Source organism: Opisthocomus hoazin, chromosome 12, assembly GCF_030867145.1.
Source record: "Opisthocomus hoazin isolate bOpiHoa1 chromosome 12, bOpiHoa1.hap1, whole genome shotgun sequence".
NCBI classification, from domain to species: Eukaryota; Metazoa; Chordata; class Aves; order Opisthocomiformes; family Opisthocomidae; genus Opisthocomus; species Opisthocomus hoazin.
Genome location: NC_134425.1, coordinates 4517094 through 4532014, shown reverse-complemented (window position 1 = coordinate 4532014; position 14921 = coordinate 4517094). Strand labels below are relative to the sequence as shown.

Genomic DNA, 14921 nt, shown 5'->3' with positions numbered 1-14921 from the left:
TTTGTTAGTTTTCTTCCAATGAATAGCAGGCTGCACTGGTTTCCCAGTTGAGCGTTACTGGTCCGGTGCTGCCGTCGCGGTGCCGATGGCAGGCGGCTGTGCGAGCCATCACCCCGCTCCTCGCGCCAGCCTTGGATCTATCCGACACCCCACCCAGTAACGAAACCGGTGAGCACCTAACCTGAACTGACCTTCACTCGTCCACACATCTTTCCCACGTTCCTTACACTTTTTTCCTTTCGTGCACACAAATGCTGTACAAACTGCTGTTGACAGAACTCTAACTCCGCAGGGAACTGATTTACAAGACAGTAAAAATGGCTTTTATTGTTACTGTTAGCATATCATTTTCAGTCTTTGAGGTTTAGCAAAATTAAGATCATGCAAAAGCAGTCTCATTGCCTTCCACTGGTTTTTGAAATGTGTCCCGGTTGCAAAAGAAAAAAAAAATAAAATAACTGGGTTCTTCTTTAACTGTCAAAAATATTAAAATTTTCAGTGCCAAAGCAGTGTTCCCAGAGAAACAGATGGATGAACGTGTATTTGAAAATGGAAGCATGAACAGAACACACTTGGAACATACTTACAAAGTTCTGAATTTCCACAGTAAAAAGTGCATAGCGAATAAAAGCAGGTATCTGGTTTTGACCTGCATTTCTCTGAAGCGTTCTCGGGCGTCTCCTCAGGACTGGTGGTGTTTGTAGGACAGTACTGGAGACACAGGCAGAACTGGTGATATCGGAGTGGTAGTCAACACCTGATTCTGGAACAGAAACATTTTAATCCTACCAAACACCCAAAGAAAGATAAGGAGAATGCTGACATACTGGATCCAGGCAAATTTAATCACTTCCCAAAATCCTGGTTGATATTTAAAAAAAAGTCAAGGAGCGTTAACGAAGAAGCTTCTGGTACTACCACTGCAATAAGCAGAGGAGCGCAGAGGCAGAAAGGCACAGAGACATCACTTTGTGTGGCAAACGCGAAGCCTTTGAGCCGCGGAAACCCTGTCAGCCTTCTGCCGCAGCAGGTAACCAAAGCTGCAGGCAACGTCTGTCCCAGAAGACATTTAAGCCAATTCTGCGGAAAGTGCCGGTTTCATCCCTGACTCACCAGAAAGCAGTTACTGGTAACACGCAGGCAGGTAAACAAACCTTGTGAGAAATTTGTTCCACATGGATTATTTTAAACACAGGCTTGTCCTTGTCTGAGAAAATGAGTAAAGAACGTAATGAACAAAGACTGGTTTTGTAGGGGGGGGGAAAAAAAATCAGGTCTGTCTGCAGACATAACAGATTTGCCACATCCACTGCGGCGGTTATCATCTGGTGAGCTCACCTTGCATACAGGTTCAATGATTTGCTTTAGGTCACAGAATACAGTATCCTGCTTTGCTGGCGGCGTCCACGACAGACTGGGACAGCAGGTGCCGCAGGAGCAAAGCACGGCTTACTAAGGGTGCGCACTGCGAACAGCTAAGGAGCTGCCTCACGGGCCGGTTTCATAAGGCTGAAAAGCAGCACAGGTTGCCATGGGAGAAAGGAAAGAAGTCGCTACACAACAGAACCATCTGGAACAACGGGCAGCTGGGTATTCGGTCAACTCCGCTAACTCCAGAACTACAGCACCGGCTTAGCTAGCAAAGGAGAAGTTTAGCAACAAGTCTAGGAGGAGACAGTTTTCATTTGGTCTGTATGTGAAGGCCCAAATAATGCAACCCACTCCTGCCACAGTTTATGCAGTTTTCAAAGGATATAAGATAACTTCCACTGGATAACGAATAGTGGCATTAATGATAAATGGTGTATCTGGTGCTCTTCCAGTCATCCAAACAGGGCTGGGGTCTGAAAAGACTGTTGTCACTAAAATGGGGAAAGGAAACACCCAGGTTAAGGGGCCTTCCAGTCTTAAAACAGAACCCAAACCCTCACAGAACAGCTGCCAACACCACAGAATCACAGACTGGTGTGGATTGGAAGGGACCTTCAGAGGCCACCCAGTCCAGCCCCCTGCCACGGGCAGGGACAGCTTCAACCAGACCGGGTTGCTCAGAGCCCTGTCCAACCTGGCCTGGAATGTTCCCAGGGACGGGGCATCGACCACCTCCCTGGGCAACCTGGGCCAGGGTTTCACCACCCTTATTGTAAAAAATTGTTTCCTTATATGCAGTCTAAATCTCCTCTCTTTTACTTTAAAGCCATCACCCCTTGTCCTATCGCAACAGGCCCTGCTAAAAAGTCTGTCCCCATCTTTCTCATAAGCCCCTTTTAAGTACTGAAAAGCCACAGTAAGGCCTCCCTGCAGCCTTCTCTTCCCCAGGCTGAACAGCCCCAGCTCCCCCAGCCTCTCCTCCCAGCAGAGGGGTTCCAGCCCTCGGATCATTGCTGGGGCCTCCTCTGGCCCCGCTCCCACAGCTCCAGGTCTGTCCTGTGCTGAGGGCTCCAGAGCTGGACGCAGGACTCCCAGGGGGTCTCAGCAGAGCGGGGCAGAGGGGCAGAATCCCCTCCCTCGCCCTGTGCCCACGCTGCTGGGGATGCAGCCCAGGGCACGTTGGCCTTCGGGGCTGCCAGCGCACACTGCTGGGTTGTGTCCAGCCTTTCACCCACCAGTACCCCCAAGTCCTCTTGGGCAGGGCTGCTCTCCATCCCAAATACGCAAACTACTGCTGTCCTGTAACACATTCAGGCTTACCATTCCTATCCCGGTATGCTGCAATGATGTTTGTTAGATCATAGTCGCTCGCAAAAGGACTTGTGCCATTGACCACAGACACCTGACACAACAAGGAGACACGCGCATTATTTGTCCACTCTTCAAGAAGATAATTCTACTGAATTTCTTACACAAAGTAACCATGCTCTTGAAGGAATCCACATAAACATCAGGTAGAACATCTTGGCAGAATGACCTCCTCCACCTTTCAGCCTTACAAGAAAACACCAGTTCCAAAGCTCTAGGGCCCACTCTGTGCAGGAACACAAATACTTAGGGTGTCACCTATGGTACTAGAAGGATAAAGAGGGGGGGAAATCCATGGAGAAGGAAAAAAAAGTTTCCTCACATTATATCTGGTATCCAGTCCACAGCTGTGAAGCAATTGCCTCTGGTTCAGTTTCAGGTCTCCATTCATATAGAGCTGAGACCCTGGCACAGGAGAAAAAAACTGAAGAAAAGCCATACTCTGCATCACAAGCGTTGACATTCTCTGAAACGGTGAACACGAGAAAAGAGAATTTAGGTGGGGAGGGGGGAAACACAACACACTTTTCTACCTCTTTGTATCTACAGATTTTCTGCATGGATTTGATTTCTTTCTGACTCCTACATTTCAGATCGCCACATTAGTATAAACAAGGGAATGCCAAGTAAGAAATAGGAATTACTTTCTTTTTAAGTGAACTACCTTAGTTGTTAGTTAACTCACTTTATAAACCAAACAAAGCTCCACAGGAAATTCAGTGAAGTCCAACGGTCTGTGGCTAACGACAGGAAGATTTGACTGCCGTAACATGTGAAAAGCAGCAAGATGACTAAACACGTTCGTGGGAGACACATTTTAAAATACTCGGCAGTCAGAGCCAGCGAAGGACTCCTGCTCTGCAAGAAGGACCAGACAAGGAAGTTCCTTAGCCCTTATCAACCACTCCAGCCGAAGGAACAATGTCACATTTGCTGTCAAACAAAGATGTTGTGAATATCGGAGCTCTCTGTGACACCGCTCACTGACCTCACACTTCAGCACGAATGTAGGACTGTCGGGCCTCCACTCCGGGCCTCAGAGGTTTACGAGTGTTTGCTGTACCACACAGCTACGCTTGCTAAGCTTGCCCAGCTGCAATCGGCCCAAGTCCCTCGGGGAAACAAAGCTTAATCTCCCTTGTAAAACATCTTCTTGCGTGTGTGGCCGCACCCAACACAGCTCTATACTATTGCTCCTTCCAGATGCATCCATGGGCTCTCTGTGTACTAGTGCTTTACTCACTGCTTTAGCTATTAGTTGCCCTGCCACCTGAGATACAGTGGCAGCAGAATGTTATTTTCCCATCTCCCTGTAACACCTTCCCGCTCCCAGTTACAAGACGCAGCAGATCCTGGCAGGTGATTCCCATTGCTTGAAGAGCTGTTAAGCAAAATCTCTGGAGTTTCAGGCTGCTGCTGCAGCCTGCCCCTCCACCTCGCAAAAACACCAGGTGATCTCACGACACGGCAGTGTGTGAGAACGCACAAATGCACATCCTCCTGCCAACTGCAAGGCTCCGGGTTACCTCCCGACGCCACCCACGCCGCTACCCACCGCTGTGCATTTCTGCCCTCTGTGCTGCGCAACAGCCATGAGAACATACACAGCTCCAAAAATAAAAAAAATATCTAACAAAACACATCAAAATATGCAGCAGAGTGAGGCTAGGAATGACCCAGCAGTGGAGCAGAAAAGTAAATATTGGTTAGTAAGGTAAGTCTTGTAGGAATTTAAAACGTGGAAAGGTTCTTTCATCCTTCGCATAACCACTGCTGGCACATTACACTGGGTCTGTACGTCACAAGCGAAATTAAAAATGCTCACGTAAAGCTGGTAGGAAAAGAGTAGAATCAGCTGGACACCAACTACATGCTCTGTAGGCTGTAGCGGAAGTTCCAGTTTAAAATGCAACTGATCCATTTTGCCATCTTGATTTTTGTCTTCTTCTCTAGTCTGGAAGAATCAATAAGACTTTCTTTTAAAGACGGGGATTTCTGCTAGAAAGAAAAACAAAAAAGGTGAAACCCCGAGGGACCTCCACAACCGCAGCACGCACATACTGCGGAAGCAAATAAACTGCATTGTTAGGAAAGCAATAAAAAGCTGCTTGGCTTCCCAGGCACAGGACTAGAGCCAAGCAAGCAGCCTGCAATTTTGTCTGTTGCACAACACCTCGTACGCCCCGCGGGGAGGGAAAGCTCATCGACCTCTTCACGGCCCCTTCTGCCCTGCGCCGCTCCTCCGCACGCCACCAAGCACGCCTCAGCGCTGGATCCTCGTTGCACCCCACACAAACGTGCGAGTGATGGTCAGGCTTTCATCTCTCCCCATCGCAGCCAGCCCCTCAGCAGCCTCTGCACGCCCGCCGCTGGGCACGAGCCCAGGCCTGCTGCCCTGCTGTGCCACAGCCGCCCAGGACTTCAGCTCTCTGCAAGCATAACAGGGCTCACAACAGAGGGAACGCAGAGAAACAACCGCCCGTTTTGAACCCCAGCAGGATCAACGGCCGCAGGGCCGAGGCTCTGTGCTGTAGAAAGCTCACATGTGCTGTCAGAGCCGGGGCGACCCACCAAGCCCTGCAAACTCCAGTTCCTGAGAAGCCTCAAGCTGCATCAGGGGAGGTTCAGATTGGATATTAGGAAAAATTTCTGTACTGAAAGAGCGGCCAGGCATTGGGACAGGCTGCCCAGGGCAGTGGTGGGTTCCCCATCCTTGGAGGGGTTCAAAAACCACGTAGACAGGGCACTTTGGGACATGGCTTGGCAGGCGTGGTGGTGATGGGGTGATGGTTGGACTTGATGATCTCAGAGGTCTTCTCCAACCTTAACAACTCTGCGATTAGCCATACGGCAGGGCACAACTGACTTGGGGAAAGCGAACCGACGTGTGCGTGCAAACCACCGGCGGCCCATAGGGACGGGGTTCAGCGCTGCCGCGGCAGCGTGAGGCTCATGAAGGGACGTGACCATCTCCAGGGCCTCTTCCAACCTGACCGGCTCCGTAGCACCGAGCGGGAGCAGAACCGGGCTGGCTGACAACCGCTCGCCCCACGTGAATTCTGCTGTGTGGCGTGAGGTAACGCACGGAGCCACGGCCGTCACCGGCAGGCAGCCACCTGCTCCTGGCCCCACCAGCACCCACCCCCGGGCCCACCCCGCAGCCCCGCTCCCCGCCAGCGCTGCCGGGCCGCCCGGGCAGGCCCTACCGAGAGCAGCGGGACCCGCAGCCGCTCCTCCTGCAGCCGGTTGAACGCCGGGAACGTGCTCCACGCCAGGAAACCGCCGGGGCTGGACCCGGTGGTGGCCACGAAGAGCACCTCGTGTCGGAACCGCACGGCGGGCTGCTCCCGGTACGAGCTTTGCCTCAGCCAGAGACCTGCGGGGGGAGACGGGACGGGCCTCAGGGCTGAGGGCCGGGGCGCAGGGCCGGACCGTGAGTCAGGGCCAGGACTCAGGGCCGGGGCTCACCGTGGCTCCGGTAGGCCAGCAGCAGCGGCGGGACGTAGGTGAGGGCCGTGAGAAGCAGCAGCGCGAACGCCGCGCCCGAGCACAGCCCGGCCCGGTAGCGCGTGAGGAGTGCCGGGTGCGAGAACAGCTCCACGCCCGCCATCGCCCGCGCGCCCTCACCGGGGCAACGGCGCGCGCCGGGATGATGGGCGGGACGCCGCGCCTATCAGCGCCCCGCGGGGGTTGGGACGGGGCACGAGGACGGGCCGCGCCAGCCAATGAGCGCGTAACCGCCAGACGCCGGGAGCGGCGGCTGCGGCCAGGCGGGAGCTCCGCCCCCTCCCGGTGCCCCGGCCGGAAGCGCTGCCTGCCGAGTGGTTGTCAGGGAACGGGCCAGCCGGAAGTCCCGCCTGCCGCGCCCGCTGTTGTTGTTGTTGTGACAGGGCCCGCCACCGCGCCAGGCCCGGCCGCCCGGCACCAGCCCCCGCCGCCCGCCCCCGGGCCCCGCCCGCCCCCGCCATGAAGTGGATGTTCAAGGAGGACCACGCGCTGGGTAAGGGTGGGCCCCGCCGCCCGCCGTCTCTGGGGCCGCCGGCCGCCCTGGGGCCTGTCGGCCCTGCCAGCCCCGGTCGGCCTCGCCCCCCCCCCCCCCCGTCCCCGGCCGAAAGGTGGAGCGGCGGGGCGGCCCCCCCCCGGGCAGCGGGAGGCCCCCGGCGCGGCGGCGGGCCCGGCGGGCGGCCGCTGCGCGGTGCCGGGCTGACGGCGGGTTCTGTTCGCAGAGCACCGATGTGTGGAGTCGGCAAAAATCCGAGCCAAATACCCGGACCGCGTCCCGGTGAGTAACCCCGCCGGCGCCGCCCCAGCGCGTTCCCACCCCGCCGCTCGCCTTCGGCCGGATCCCACCACGTAAACTCGTCTTCCCTCCCGTCTCCTCCCGCGTCTGAAGGAGGCCCCAACACATCGAGCTGGTCCAGCGTTCCCCCCGCTGGCAAATAAGCGAGAGGGCCTGGCTCTGTAAACGCTTCCCAGGCACGTTTGTGCTTTACCGGGGCCCTGGTCGCTTCTAACGCCAGATCTCTGCCCGCAAATACCGTCAGCGTCCTGAAGGTTCGTTCTGTGCCTGGTCCCAAGAAATACCATAAATTCTTTAAACCTCGGTCATCTCCCATCCCGGCTGTATGAGGGAGGTGATTTTCCCTCACGTTTTCCACGCAGATAATGAGTCTTATCGTGGTGAATCTTCCCGTGCAAACCCCATTGTCTGAAGAGCCAGTGCAAGCGGTGACCCCTCCATTCTGTGATAATACCTGCCTGCCTGCCAGAAGGCGAATGCGTGCCCTCTCTTCCTCCCTCTGCAATCCCCATTACTGTGTCTCCATCAGGGACTTGACCACCCTTCCTGTCCTTGGGTAACAGGTAGCAACACGTCCCCATTCTCGCCTTCCCTGCTAGTGAGTAAAGTTTCTCACAGCCCATCTGACTGCACGCTGCTGCCTGACTTCTTGGTAGCACAGCTCGGAGAAAAACCTCTGCTCCCACTGACTTCCTCAGCTGCTGAGTGGCACCTGCTCACAGCATCATCTCCAGCTGCAGCCTGGCTCCCATCCTTGCCACTCGGCGTGGGTAGCTGCCCCCACATATAGAGCCTGTAGCATGCCAGTGACCATACTTCTCCACAGACACCCTTTTGTCCATTCCAATAGTATCTTTCATAACCCTAGGGGAAAAAGAGAGGTTGAAACTCACCGTGTGAGTCGGAACTATGTGACGCTGTATCAGGAAGGTGCAGAGGGATACAGGAATTAAATCTCAAATCGCAGTGTGATGCTTTGCCTGGGCCGGTGCGTGTTTTCTGCTTGAGGATTCAGACTGAGCCACGTCCCTTCCACAAAATATTTTTTTTCGACAGTCAACAGTGTTTTTCAGACTTAATGCGTGTTTCCTGCTTCCCAGGTTGTAGCCTGCATCCGGAGCGACACAGCTCAAAGTGACTTCAGTTCTCAGCTGCTGTGTCTGTCTGCCTGGATTTAGAGATGCTGCAGTGGTTCAGACCTATTAGGATAATCCACGAACAGCCTGCCTCTGACCTAGGCTAGGCCTTTTAGGGATAAAACAGGAGGTGAAAGAAATTCATGTTTGCTAAGCACTGCAATTTTAAAGTTGCCTGGGGAATTGAGTGTTCTCGGGGTTAAAGGTTAATCTCTAAGTTTTATAGAAGCAGTTCACCAACAGCCTTGACTTCCAGGTGTGACAGTTTCTGCATTATGAAGCTAAAATGCTAGTGTGTTATTGTGATCTTTAAAAAACAAAAAAAGTATCAGTTGTTAAGGCTTCGATACTCCTTTCAGGCTGTTCTTGGTCTTGTCCGCAGTTCCCTCATACTAAACTGCAAGGGGCAGCTACTACGCCCTCCTCCCGTTCCTGTAGGCACAGCTGAAGAAAGTATAAGGAAAACCGTCTCCAGATCATAAGGTAGCATAGGTTGTAGATTTACTTGCACATTACCTGCACACTGTAGCGATGGGGAATGCAGAGCTACGCAATGGAGATGCTGGAACCTCTCGTAAGCTGTATTTCCCCACATGCTGCCTCTTTCCTTCAAGAACTAGCCTCTGTGGAACAAGCAGCGTCAGATCCTTTGCACAAGTACCACTTCGTTCTCCTTCCTCCTGTAGCTGTTGCTTTTTGTTTGGTTTTGTTTGTGGCCATCTCTCCTTCCTGTGGTCAGTGTCTGATTTCCTGAGGTATGAAGTAAGGTACTCTAATGTCAGTTCAAAATCATGCGAAGCAGAGATGAGCACCCGGGAGCCGTACCTTGACAACGGTGGAACAAACAATCTGCTGTGGAGTGCAGTCATACTCAGAATAACACGTTAAAAAAAGAAAGTTGTGGTTTCCAGTGATGAAATCGGTATGTTACTGCAGAACTGAGTCTACAGACATCCTAAACTAGCGATTAACACAGGCAGTCTTTTTTCAGAGTTGCAAACAAAAGGCTGTTGGTGCTGCAGACACCATCTTACCTAGGCTTCCCTGCCTGGGGGTGCCTCCCCGCTTGCTGTCACCGAGCGCTCCCGGGTAGGCAGAGAACGGCCGTGTTCCCGTGGTGGCCTCGCAGCATGGGCATGGGTTGTGATCGCTTGGTTTATTTTTTTATTTTATCTTTTTTCTTACAGCCTATGTATCTCTTCTGGCTCTCATTCATATACGGCTAAAACCTACACTTTGTTCGTACGGCTTCACTGCCATCTGGTAACTTCACCCGGTCAGCTGACGCTGTAACCCCACAGTTTTTAACACCAGGTGCGCCCGTTGCTGGGTTACCTGGCAGTGCAGCCGGCTGCAGCAGCGGCGCACAGGCAGGATCGCATCACAGTGCCTTTCCCGGGATGCTGGGGAGTGCGCAGCCGGCATCCTCGGCTGGCCAGCTGGTATTCCAGCGCGTGCTGCAGCCACGCTCCACTCCTCTTCCTTGAGGGGTCGTTGGGCCTGGCTGACGTGCTCGGTGGCTAGCTGTGGGACATCAGTAGTGATTGCCGGATTAATTATAGAAGTGCAGAAAGCATGGATATCAAATCAAAAGCAGCGCTGTGAAGCACTGTAAAAGCAATGAACACGTGGTCTGTGGCCTTGCATGATACCGCAGCTGACACTGCAGCTCTGTCGGAGTTCTGACCTCGTCCAGGTACACCACGGCTGCTTCGCTCTGCGCTGCATTACCTGCAGTGCGCCTGGGCCTCCGCTTAGCGTGGCCGCGGCTGCCGTACTGGTACGGTGTGCTGCACGGGTGAATACAAGAGACTTCAGGGAGAAAAAAAAATATTACTGAATACTCGAATGCTCTAGATGGAAGCCTGAGAGCCACTCTGGCGTCTCCGGCTCGTGCACAGCAGGTGAAATGGCAGATTAGATGCCAGACTAGGCTGGGAGATCTCCCTCCTATTTACGTAAATACTGATTTTTAGCTTCAGTGTTACTGAAATTTATTAATTTATTTCTAATATTTCTTCCTTTTTTTTTTTTCCTTCTGCTATACGGCATATTGAAGCAGTTGGTTCTGTCATTTGTTAGCAGCAACATGGGACATTGTTCAAAGAACAGAGTTAGGTTGGAAGGGTGGAGGTTGTGTCTTAAATCTGTATTTCTTCATATTCTGGGATTTTATTTAGTCGTATGACAATTTACAAGAGGATAGGGCATGCTTGTTGCAAACTAGATTTCTGTGTAACACAAGATTTCAAGCAATGATGGTCATGCTTGCACATCCTGTGAGGAGCCTCTGGAGCTCATCCAACCCCTCCCAGCTCAGGCAGGGCCCCCCACCGCCAGCTGCCCAGGACCGTGTCTTCTGAGCATCTCCAAGGATGGAGACTCCACAGACTCCCTGGGCAACCTCTGCCAGTGCTCCGTCACCCACACAGCGACAAAAGTGTTTCCTGATGTTCACAGGGGACCCCTCGTGCTCCCGCTGGTGCCCATCACCTCCGGTCCCGTCACTGGGCGCCACTGAGCACAGCCTGGCTCTGTCTTCTTTTCCCCCCTCCCGTCAGGTAGTCACACACATTGATAAGATTCCACTGAGCCCTCTCTTCTCCAGGCTGAACAGTCCAAGCTCTCCCAGCCTTTCCTCACAGGAGAAATGCTCCAGTCCCTTAAAAGCATTTGAGGCCCTTTGCTGGACTCTCTCCAGTATGTCCATGTCTGTCTCATACCAAGGAGCCTAGCACTGGACCCAGCACTCCAGGGGTGGCCTCGCCAGTGCCAGGAGAGGGGCAGGATCCCCTCCTCGGACCTGCTGGCAACATGTTGCCTGATGCAACCCAGGACACCGTCAGCCACCTTTGCTGCCAGGGCACACTGCTGCCTCGTATTCAGCTTGGGGTCCACACTCCCGTAATTTCATATCAGCATACAGAAGTTAACAGATGCATATGCTTTCCTGTCACAGGTTTCTTTTAAGCGTATGGAGTCTCTTTACCCTGCGACTGTCAGCCTTGGGCATGAGGAGTCTTCAGCCATTGTGTGTAGAGGAGTGTAGGTGTCCTGCTGGAGAGCAGCTCTGTGGAGAGGGACCTGGGTGTCCTGGTGGACGACAGGTTAACCATGAGCCAGCAGTGTGCCCTGGCTGCCAAGAAGGCCAATGGGATCCTGGGGTGCATCAAGAAGAGTGTGGCCAGCAGGTCGAGGGAGGTTCTCCTTCCCCTCTACACTGCCCTGGTGAGGCCTCATCTGGAGTAGTCTGTCCAGTTGTGGGCTCCCCAGTTCAAGAAAGATGAAGAGCTACTGGAGAGAGTCCAGCGGAGGGCTACAAGGATGGTGAGGGGACTGGAACATCTCTCCTACGAGGAGAAGCTGAGGGAGCTGGGCTTGTTCAGCCTGAAGAAGAGAAGGCTGCGAGGGGACCTAATATATACTTACAAATATCTGAAGGGTGGGTGTCAGGAGGATGGGGCCAAGCTCTTTTCAGTGGTGCCCAGTGACAGGACAAGGGGCAATGGGCACAAACTGAGGCACAGGAAGTTCCGTCTGAACATGAGGAAGAACTTCCTACCTCTGAGGGTAACAGAGCACTGGAACAGGCTGCCCAGGGAGGTTGTGGAGTCTCCTTCTCTGGAGATATTCAAGACCAGCCTGGACAAGGTACTGTGCAGCCTGCTGTAGGTGACCCTGCTTCGGCAGGAGGGTTGGACTAGATGACCACAGAGGTCCCTTCCAACCCCTACCATTCTGTGAAAAAAAAAATAAATATTCTGTGTCAGTGCAGTTGTGAAACCGGGTTTTACAGTGCTGAGCCAGTCCTACCTCTCATTTGGTTGTGGTCAAGAAACCTTTTTGTTCCTTCCCTCTGCTCACGGTTCTAAGTGTGTACCAGCACGCGACTTTGCAAAGCCATCTGTTCATCCTCACCCTGACAGCCTGCCCTTCACCCCCACCCCTCACAGGTCATCGTGGAGAAGGTCTCAGGGTCTCAGATTGTTGATATTGACAAGCGGAAGTACTTAGTTCCGTCGGACATCACCGTGGCGCAGTTCATGTGGATCATCAGGAAGAGGATTCAGCTGCCGTCTGAGAAAGCAATATTCCTCTTTGTAGACAAGACCGTCCCGCAGTCCAGGTGAGAGGCTATTCACTTGGGACTCGGAACCGTTCCAGCAAGCCTGGGCGTAGCAGAGGGATGGTACCTCCCCTCTTTGAGGCTTAGCTGGTGATTTCAGGAGGTGTCTGGTTATATCTTAATCTCACCGTGATAGATTTTTTTTCCATGAGTCTGACGGACATCTTATTTCTTGAGCTAGGCTGAAAGGTGACTGAAAAACATATTATGATTTACTTCCATGGCAAGAAGGTGAGCTCTGGCGCTATTATCATATCTTTGGTCGAGTGCAAGAACATTTACATAATCAGTGCCAAAAAAAAATAATTCTCAATGTAACAAAAAAGTTGCATGTTAAATACTCAAAAGCAAACGCCATAAATTATTCTGAAAAAACATTAACCTGTCAGCTCACAAAGAAATTTTGATGTTGCAGACTAGTTGCTGTTACTTGTTTTAAAAATCACTTATTCTATAAACACAAAATGCAAAATGACTATATAAAGGTTCTTCACATTGTTTTTTTATAGGAGTGTGTTTCATTGTTCTCTGCTATGTACAGAGTAACGTATAGCAGAAACAGCTACTACAGCTGCCTTCTATATGAGATACTCTAATACTATTTGAGGAAACAGTACGTCATGATATTCCGTGGCTTAGGTATAGAGTTACTTGTATTAATCCTTACCCGTGTAACAGCCACAGTCCCTCCAGGTAACCTGTCCAGACTCAGGAATAGTTCTGGTTCCTTTGTGGTACACAGCAGGGCCCTGTGAGCACCACCTTCTGCTTGCTGTCTTCCAAGAGTATTGGGAGTGCCTGTGTCACCTGCCGGGCAGTGCTGTAGAACGGCGAGGAGCAGGGAAGGAACAGACAGGGCTGCACTGTCTCATGTGTTCGTGGTGAGATGTCACGTCGCTGCTGGAGAAACAGGGCCTTGAACCTTCAGCGTTAATGCAGAGGTGGTAACTTGTTAGCAGAGAAACAAAAATCCAGCCTGTTACTGGCTCTGCGCCTCTCGTAGGCAGAGTTTGACACAGCCCCCTAACTTGACATCCTCCTCTCCTCACCCAGAAGTTTTATCTGCTGCTCACCAGTCCCTTTCCAGGTGCTGCCTGCAATGCTTTGCAGCTCCTCCCTTGGGTAAAAAGCCACACTCGTGTCCCCTCTCGCTGGCATCCAGTGCGCGCCTTCCAGCTCTCTGTAGGCTCTCCTCCGCCCTGGGGAGCCGGGGAAGGGCGAGGTCGGTTGTGTGAGTGACAGCTGCCAGTTCCCTCTGCAGACAGTTGGCTGGAGCGGCTGCGCTGGCCACGCAAGGGCTCGGGCTTCTTTGTGTCGCCCTGAAGTCCGTGACTGCTTGGACTGTGAAGGGCCACGTGCCTCTTCACATTAAGAAAATTTTCGTTTGATCAAAGCCATCTCAAAACCACTCAAAAATGTCTCAAAAATGAGAAAGCATTAGTTTCTGGCAAACTTGGAATTTACTGCCCACGCATTTTGGTACTAGCACTACTTTAAGTCATCACTTTTTAACAATATAGAAAACACAGCTTTTACTCCCCAAAACAACCTGGAGCTCAGGAAAACAGTCCAAAACGCACAAGTCAGATAGACTTGAGACCGGCTGAACATTCCCAGCTGCACCAGGCGGAGGGAGGCATGGGGTCGCTCGCGCAAGCAGCTCGACACGATTGCAGCTGCGCTCAGGGACGGGGCTGTTGGGCGACTGATCCTGCTTGTGTCAGGGCAGCAGCAGTGGATGGTTCAGAACCTGAAATGCAGTCAGTGGCTGATTTCCAGTAAAACATGGAAGCATTCTGACAAACGTGTTTGTGAGGCAGTAACCAAACCCCAGACACTCTGCAGAGAGCCCAGGAGCATTTTGCGACCTCGGGAGTCAGCTGCTTTTCATACGTCCTCATTTTTGTGTTTTAATTCACACGCAGCCTTACCAGTTTTAGCTTTTATTAATCTGTGTTTATGTGAGGTTCTAACTGTTACCATCTGCAACTGTCATCATCTAAGCAAACCCTTTCTCTTTTTTTTCTTTTTTCCCCTTCAAGCTTAACTATGGGACAGCTTTATGAGAAGGAAAAGGATGAGGATGGGTTCTTGTACGTTGCCTACAGTGGAGAGAATACATTTGGTTTCTGAATGGTGGGTCTGGGCTACTACACCGTCCTGCTGTGTATCTTGTAAATAGCTGATCATTTTCTGTTCTGACATCGCAATAGTTCCTTCTATATACATGCATTTGTAACTGGATTTATTTCTTAATATATTGATAGGTTTTGTTTTATTAGACTTAAATTATCAAAAAAATGTTTTGTTGTTTTTGTGCATTTTTTTTTTCCTCATGGCTATGAATTCCCAGAGCCTCACTCCTCTGTGGGATACATTTGATGACATTGATTAAATAATAAAGCAAAGTAGTTGGGCTACTAAAACATGAAAAGAACACGCATTTATTCTGTTTTGAGCTGTTAGTTTAAGAAAAATAAAAACATTAAATTAGTTATTGGGAACACTGGATTTGCTAGCTTATCCTAAGCAGGAGCAAGACACTGATCATGTTGAACTGAGATAACATGTTCCTCTTTCTCAATTAACAAACAAGTACAATAAAAATTCCTGTCACAAA

At 51.8% G+C, this 14921-nt stretch overlaps 2 protein-coding genes across 2 annotated transcripts; one reads left to right on the top strand and one right to left on the bottom strand.

Moving 5' to 3' along the window:
* Positions 1-591: 591 nt before the first annotated feature.
* Positions 592-6400, bottom strand: TMEM231 (transmembrane protein 231). Its single transcript, XM_075433741.1, has 7 exons — positions 6208-6400; positions 5946-6115; positions 4565-4693; positions 3062-3205; positions 2692-2773; positions 1757-1862; positions 592-872 (listed from the first exon to the last, which is right to left on the bottom strand). The coding sequence occupies exons 1-7, from the start codon at positions 6347-6349 to the stop codon at positions 683-685; spliced, it is 963 nt and encodes a 320-aa protein (XP_075289856.1). The 5' UTR covers positions 6350-6400; the 3' UTR covers positions 592-682.
* Positions 6401-6615: 215 nt separating this feature from the next.
* Positions 6616-14921, top strand: GABARAPL2 (GABA type A receptor associated protein like 2). Its single transcript, XM_075434249.1, has 4 exons — positions 6616-6739; positions 6966-7021; positions 12129-12301; positions 14344-14921. Exons 1-4 carry the CDS (start codon positions 6706-6708, stop codon positions 14432-14434), a joined length of 354 nt encoding a protein of 117 aa, XP_075290364.1. The 5' UTR covers positions 6616-6705; the 3' UTR covers positions 14435-14921.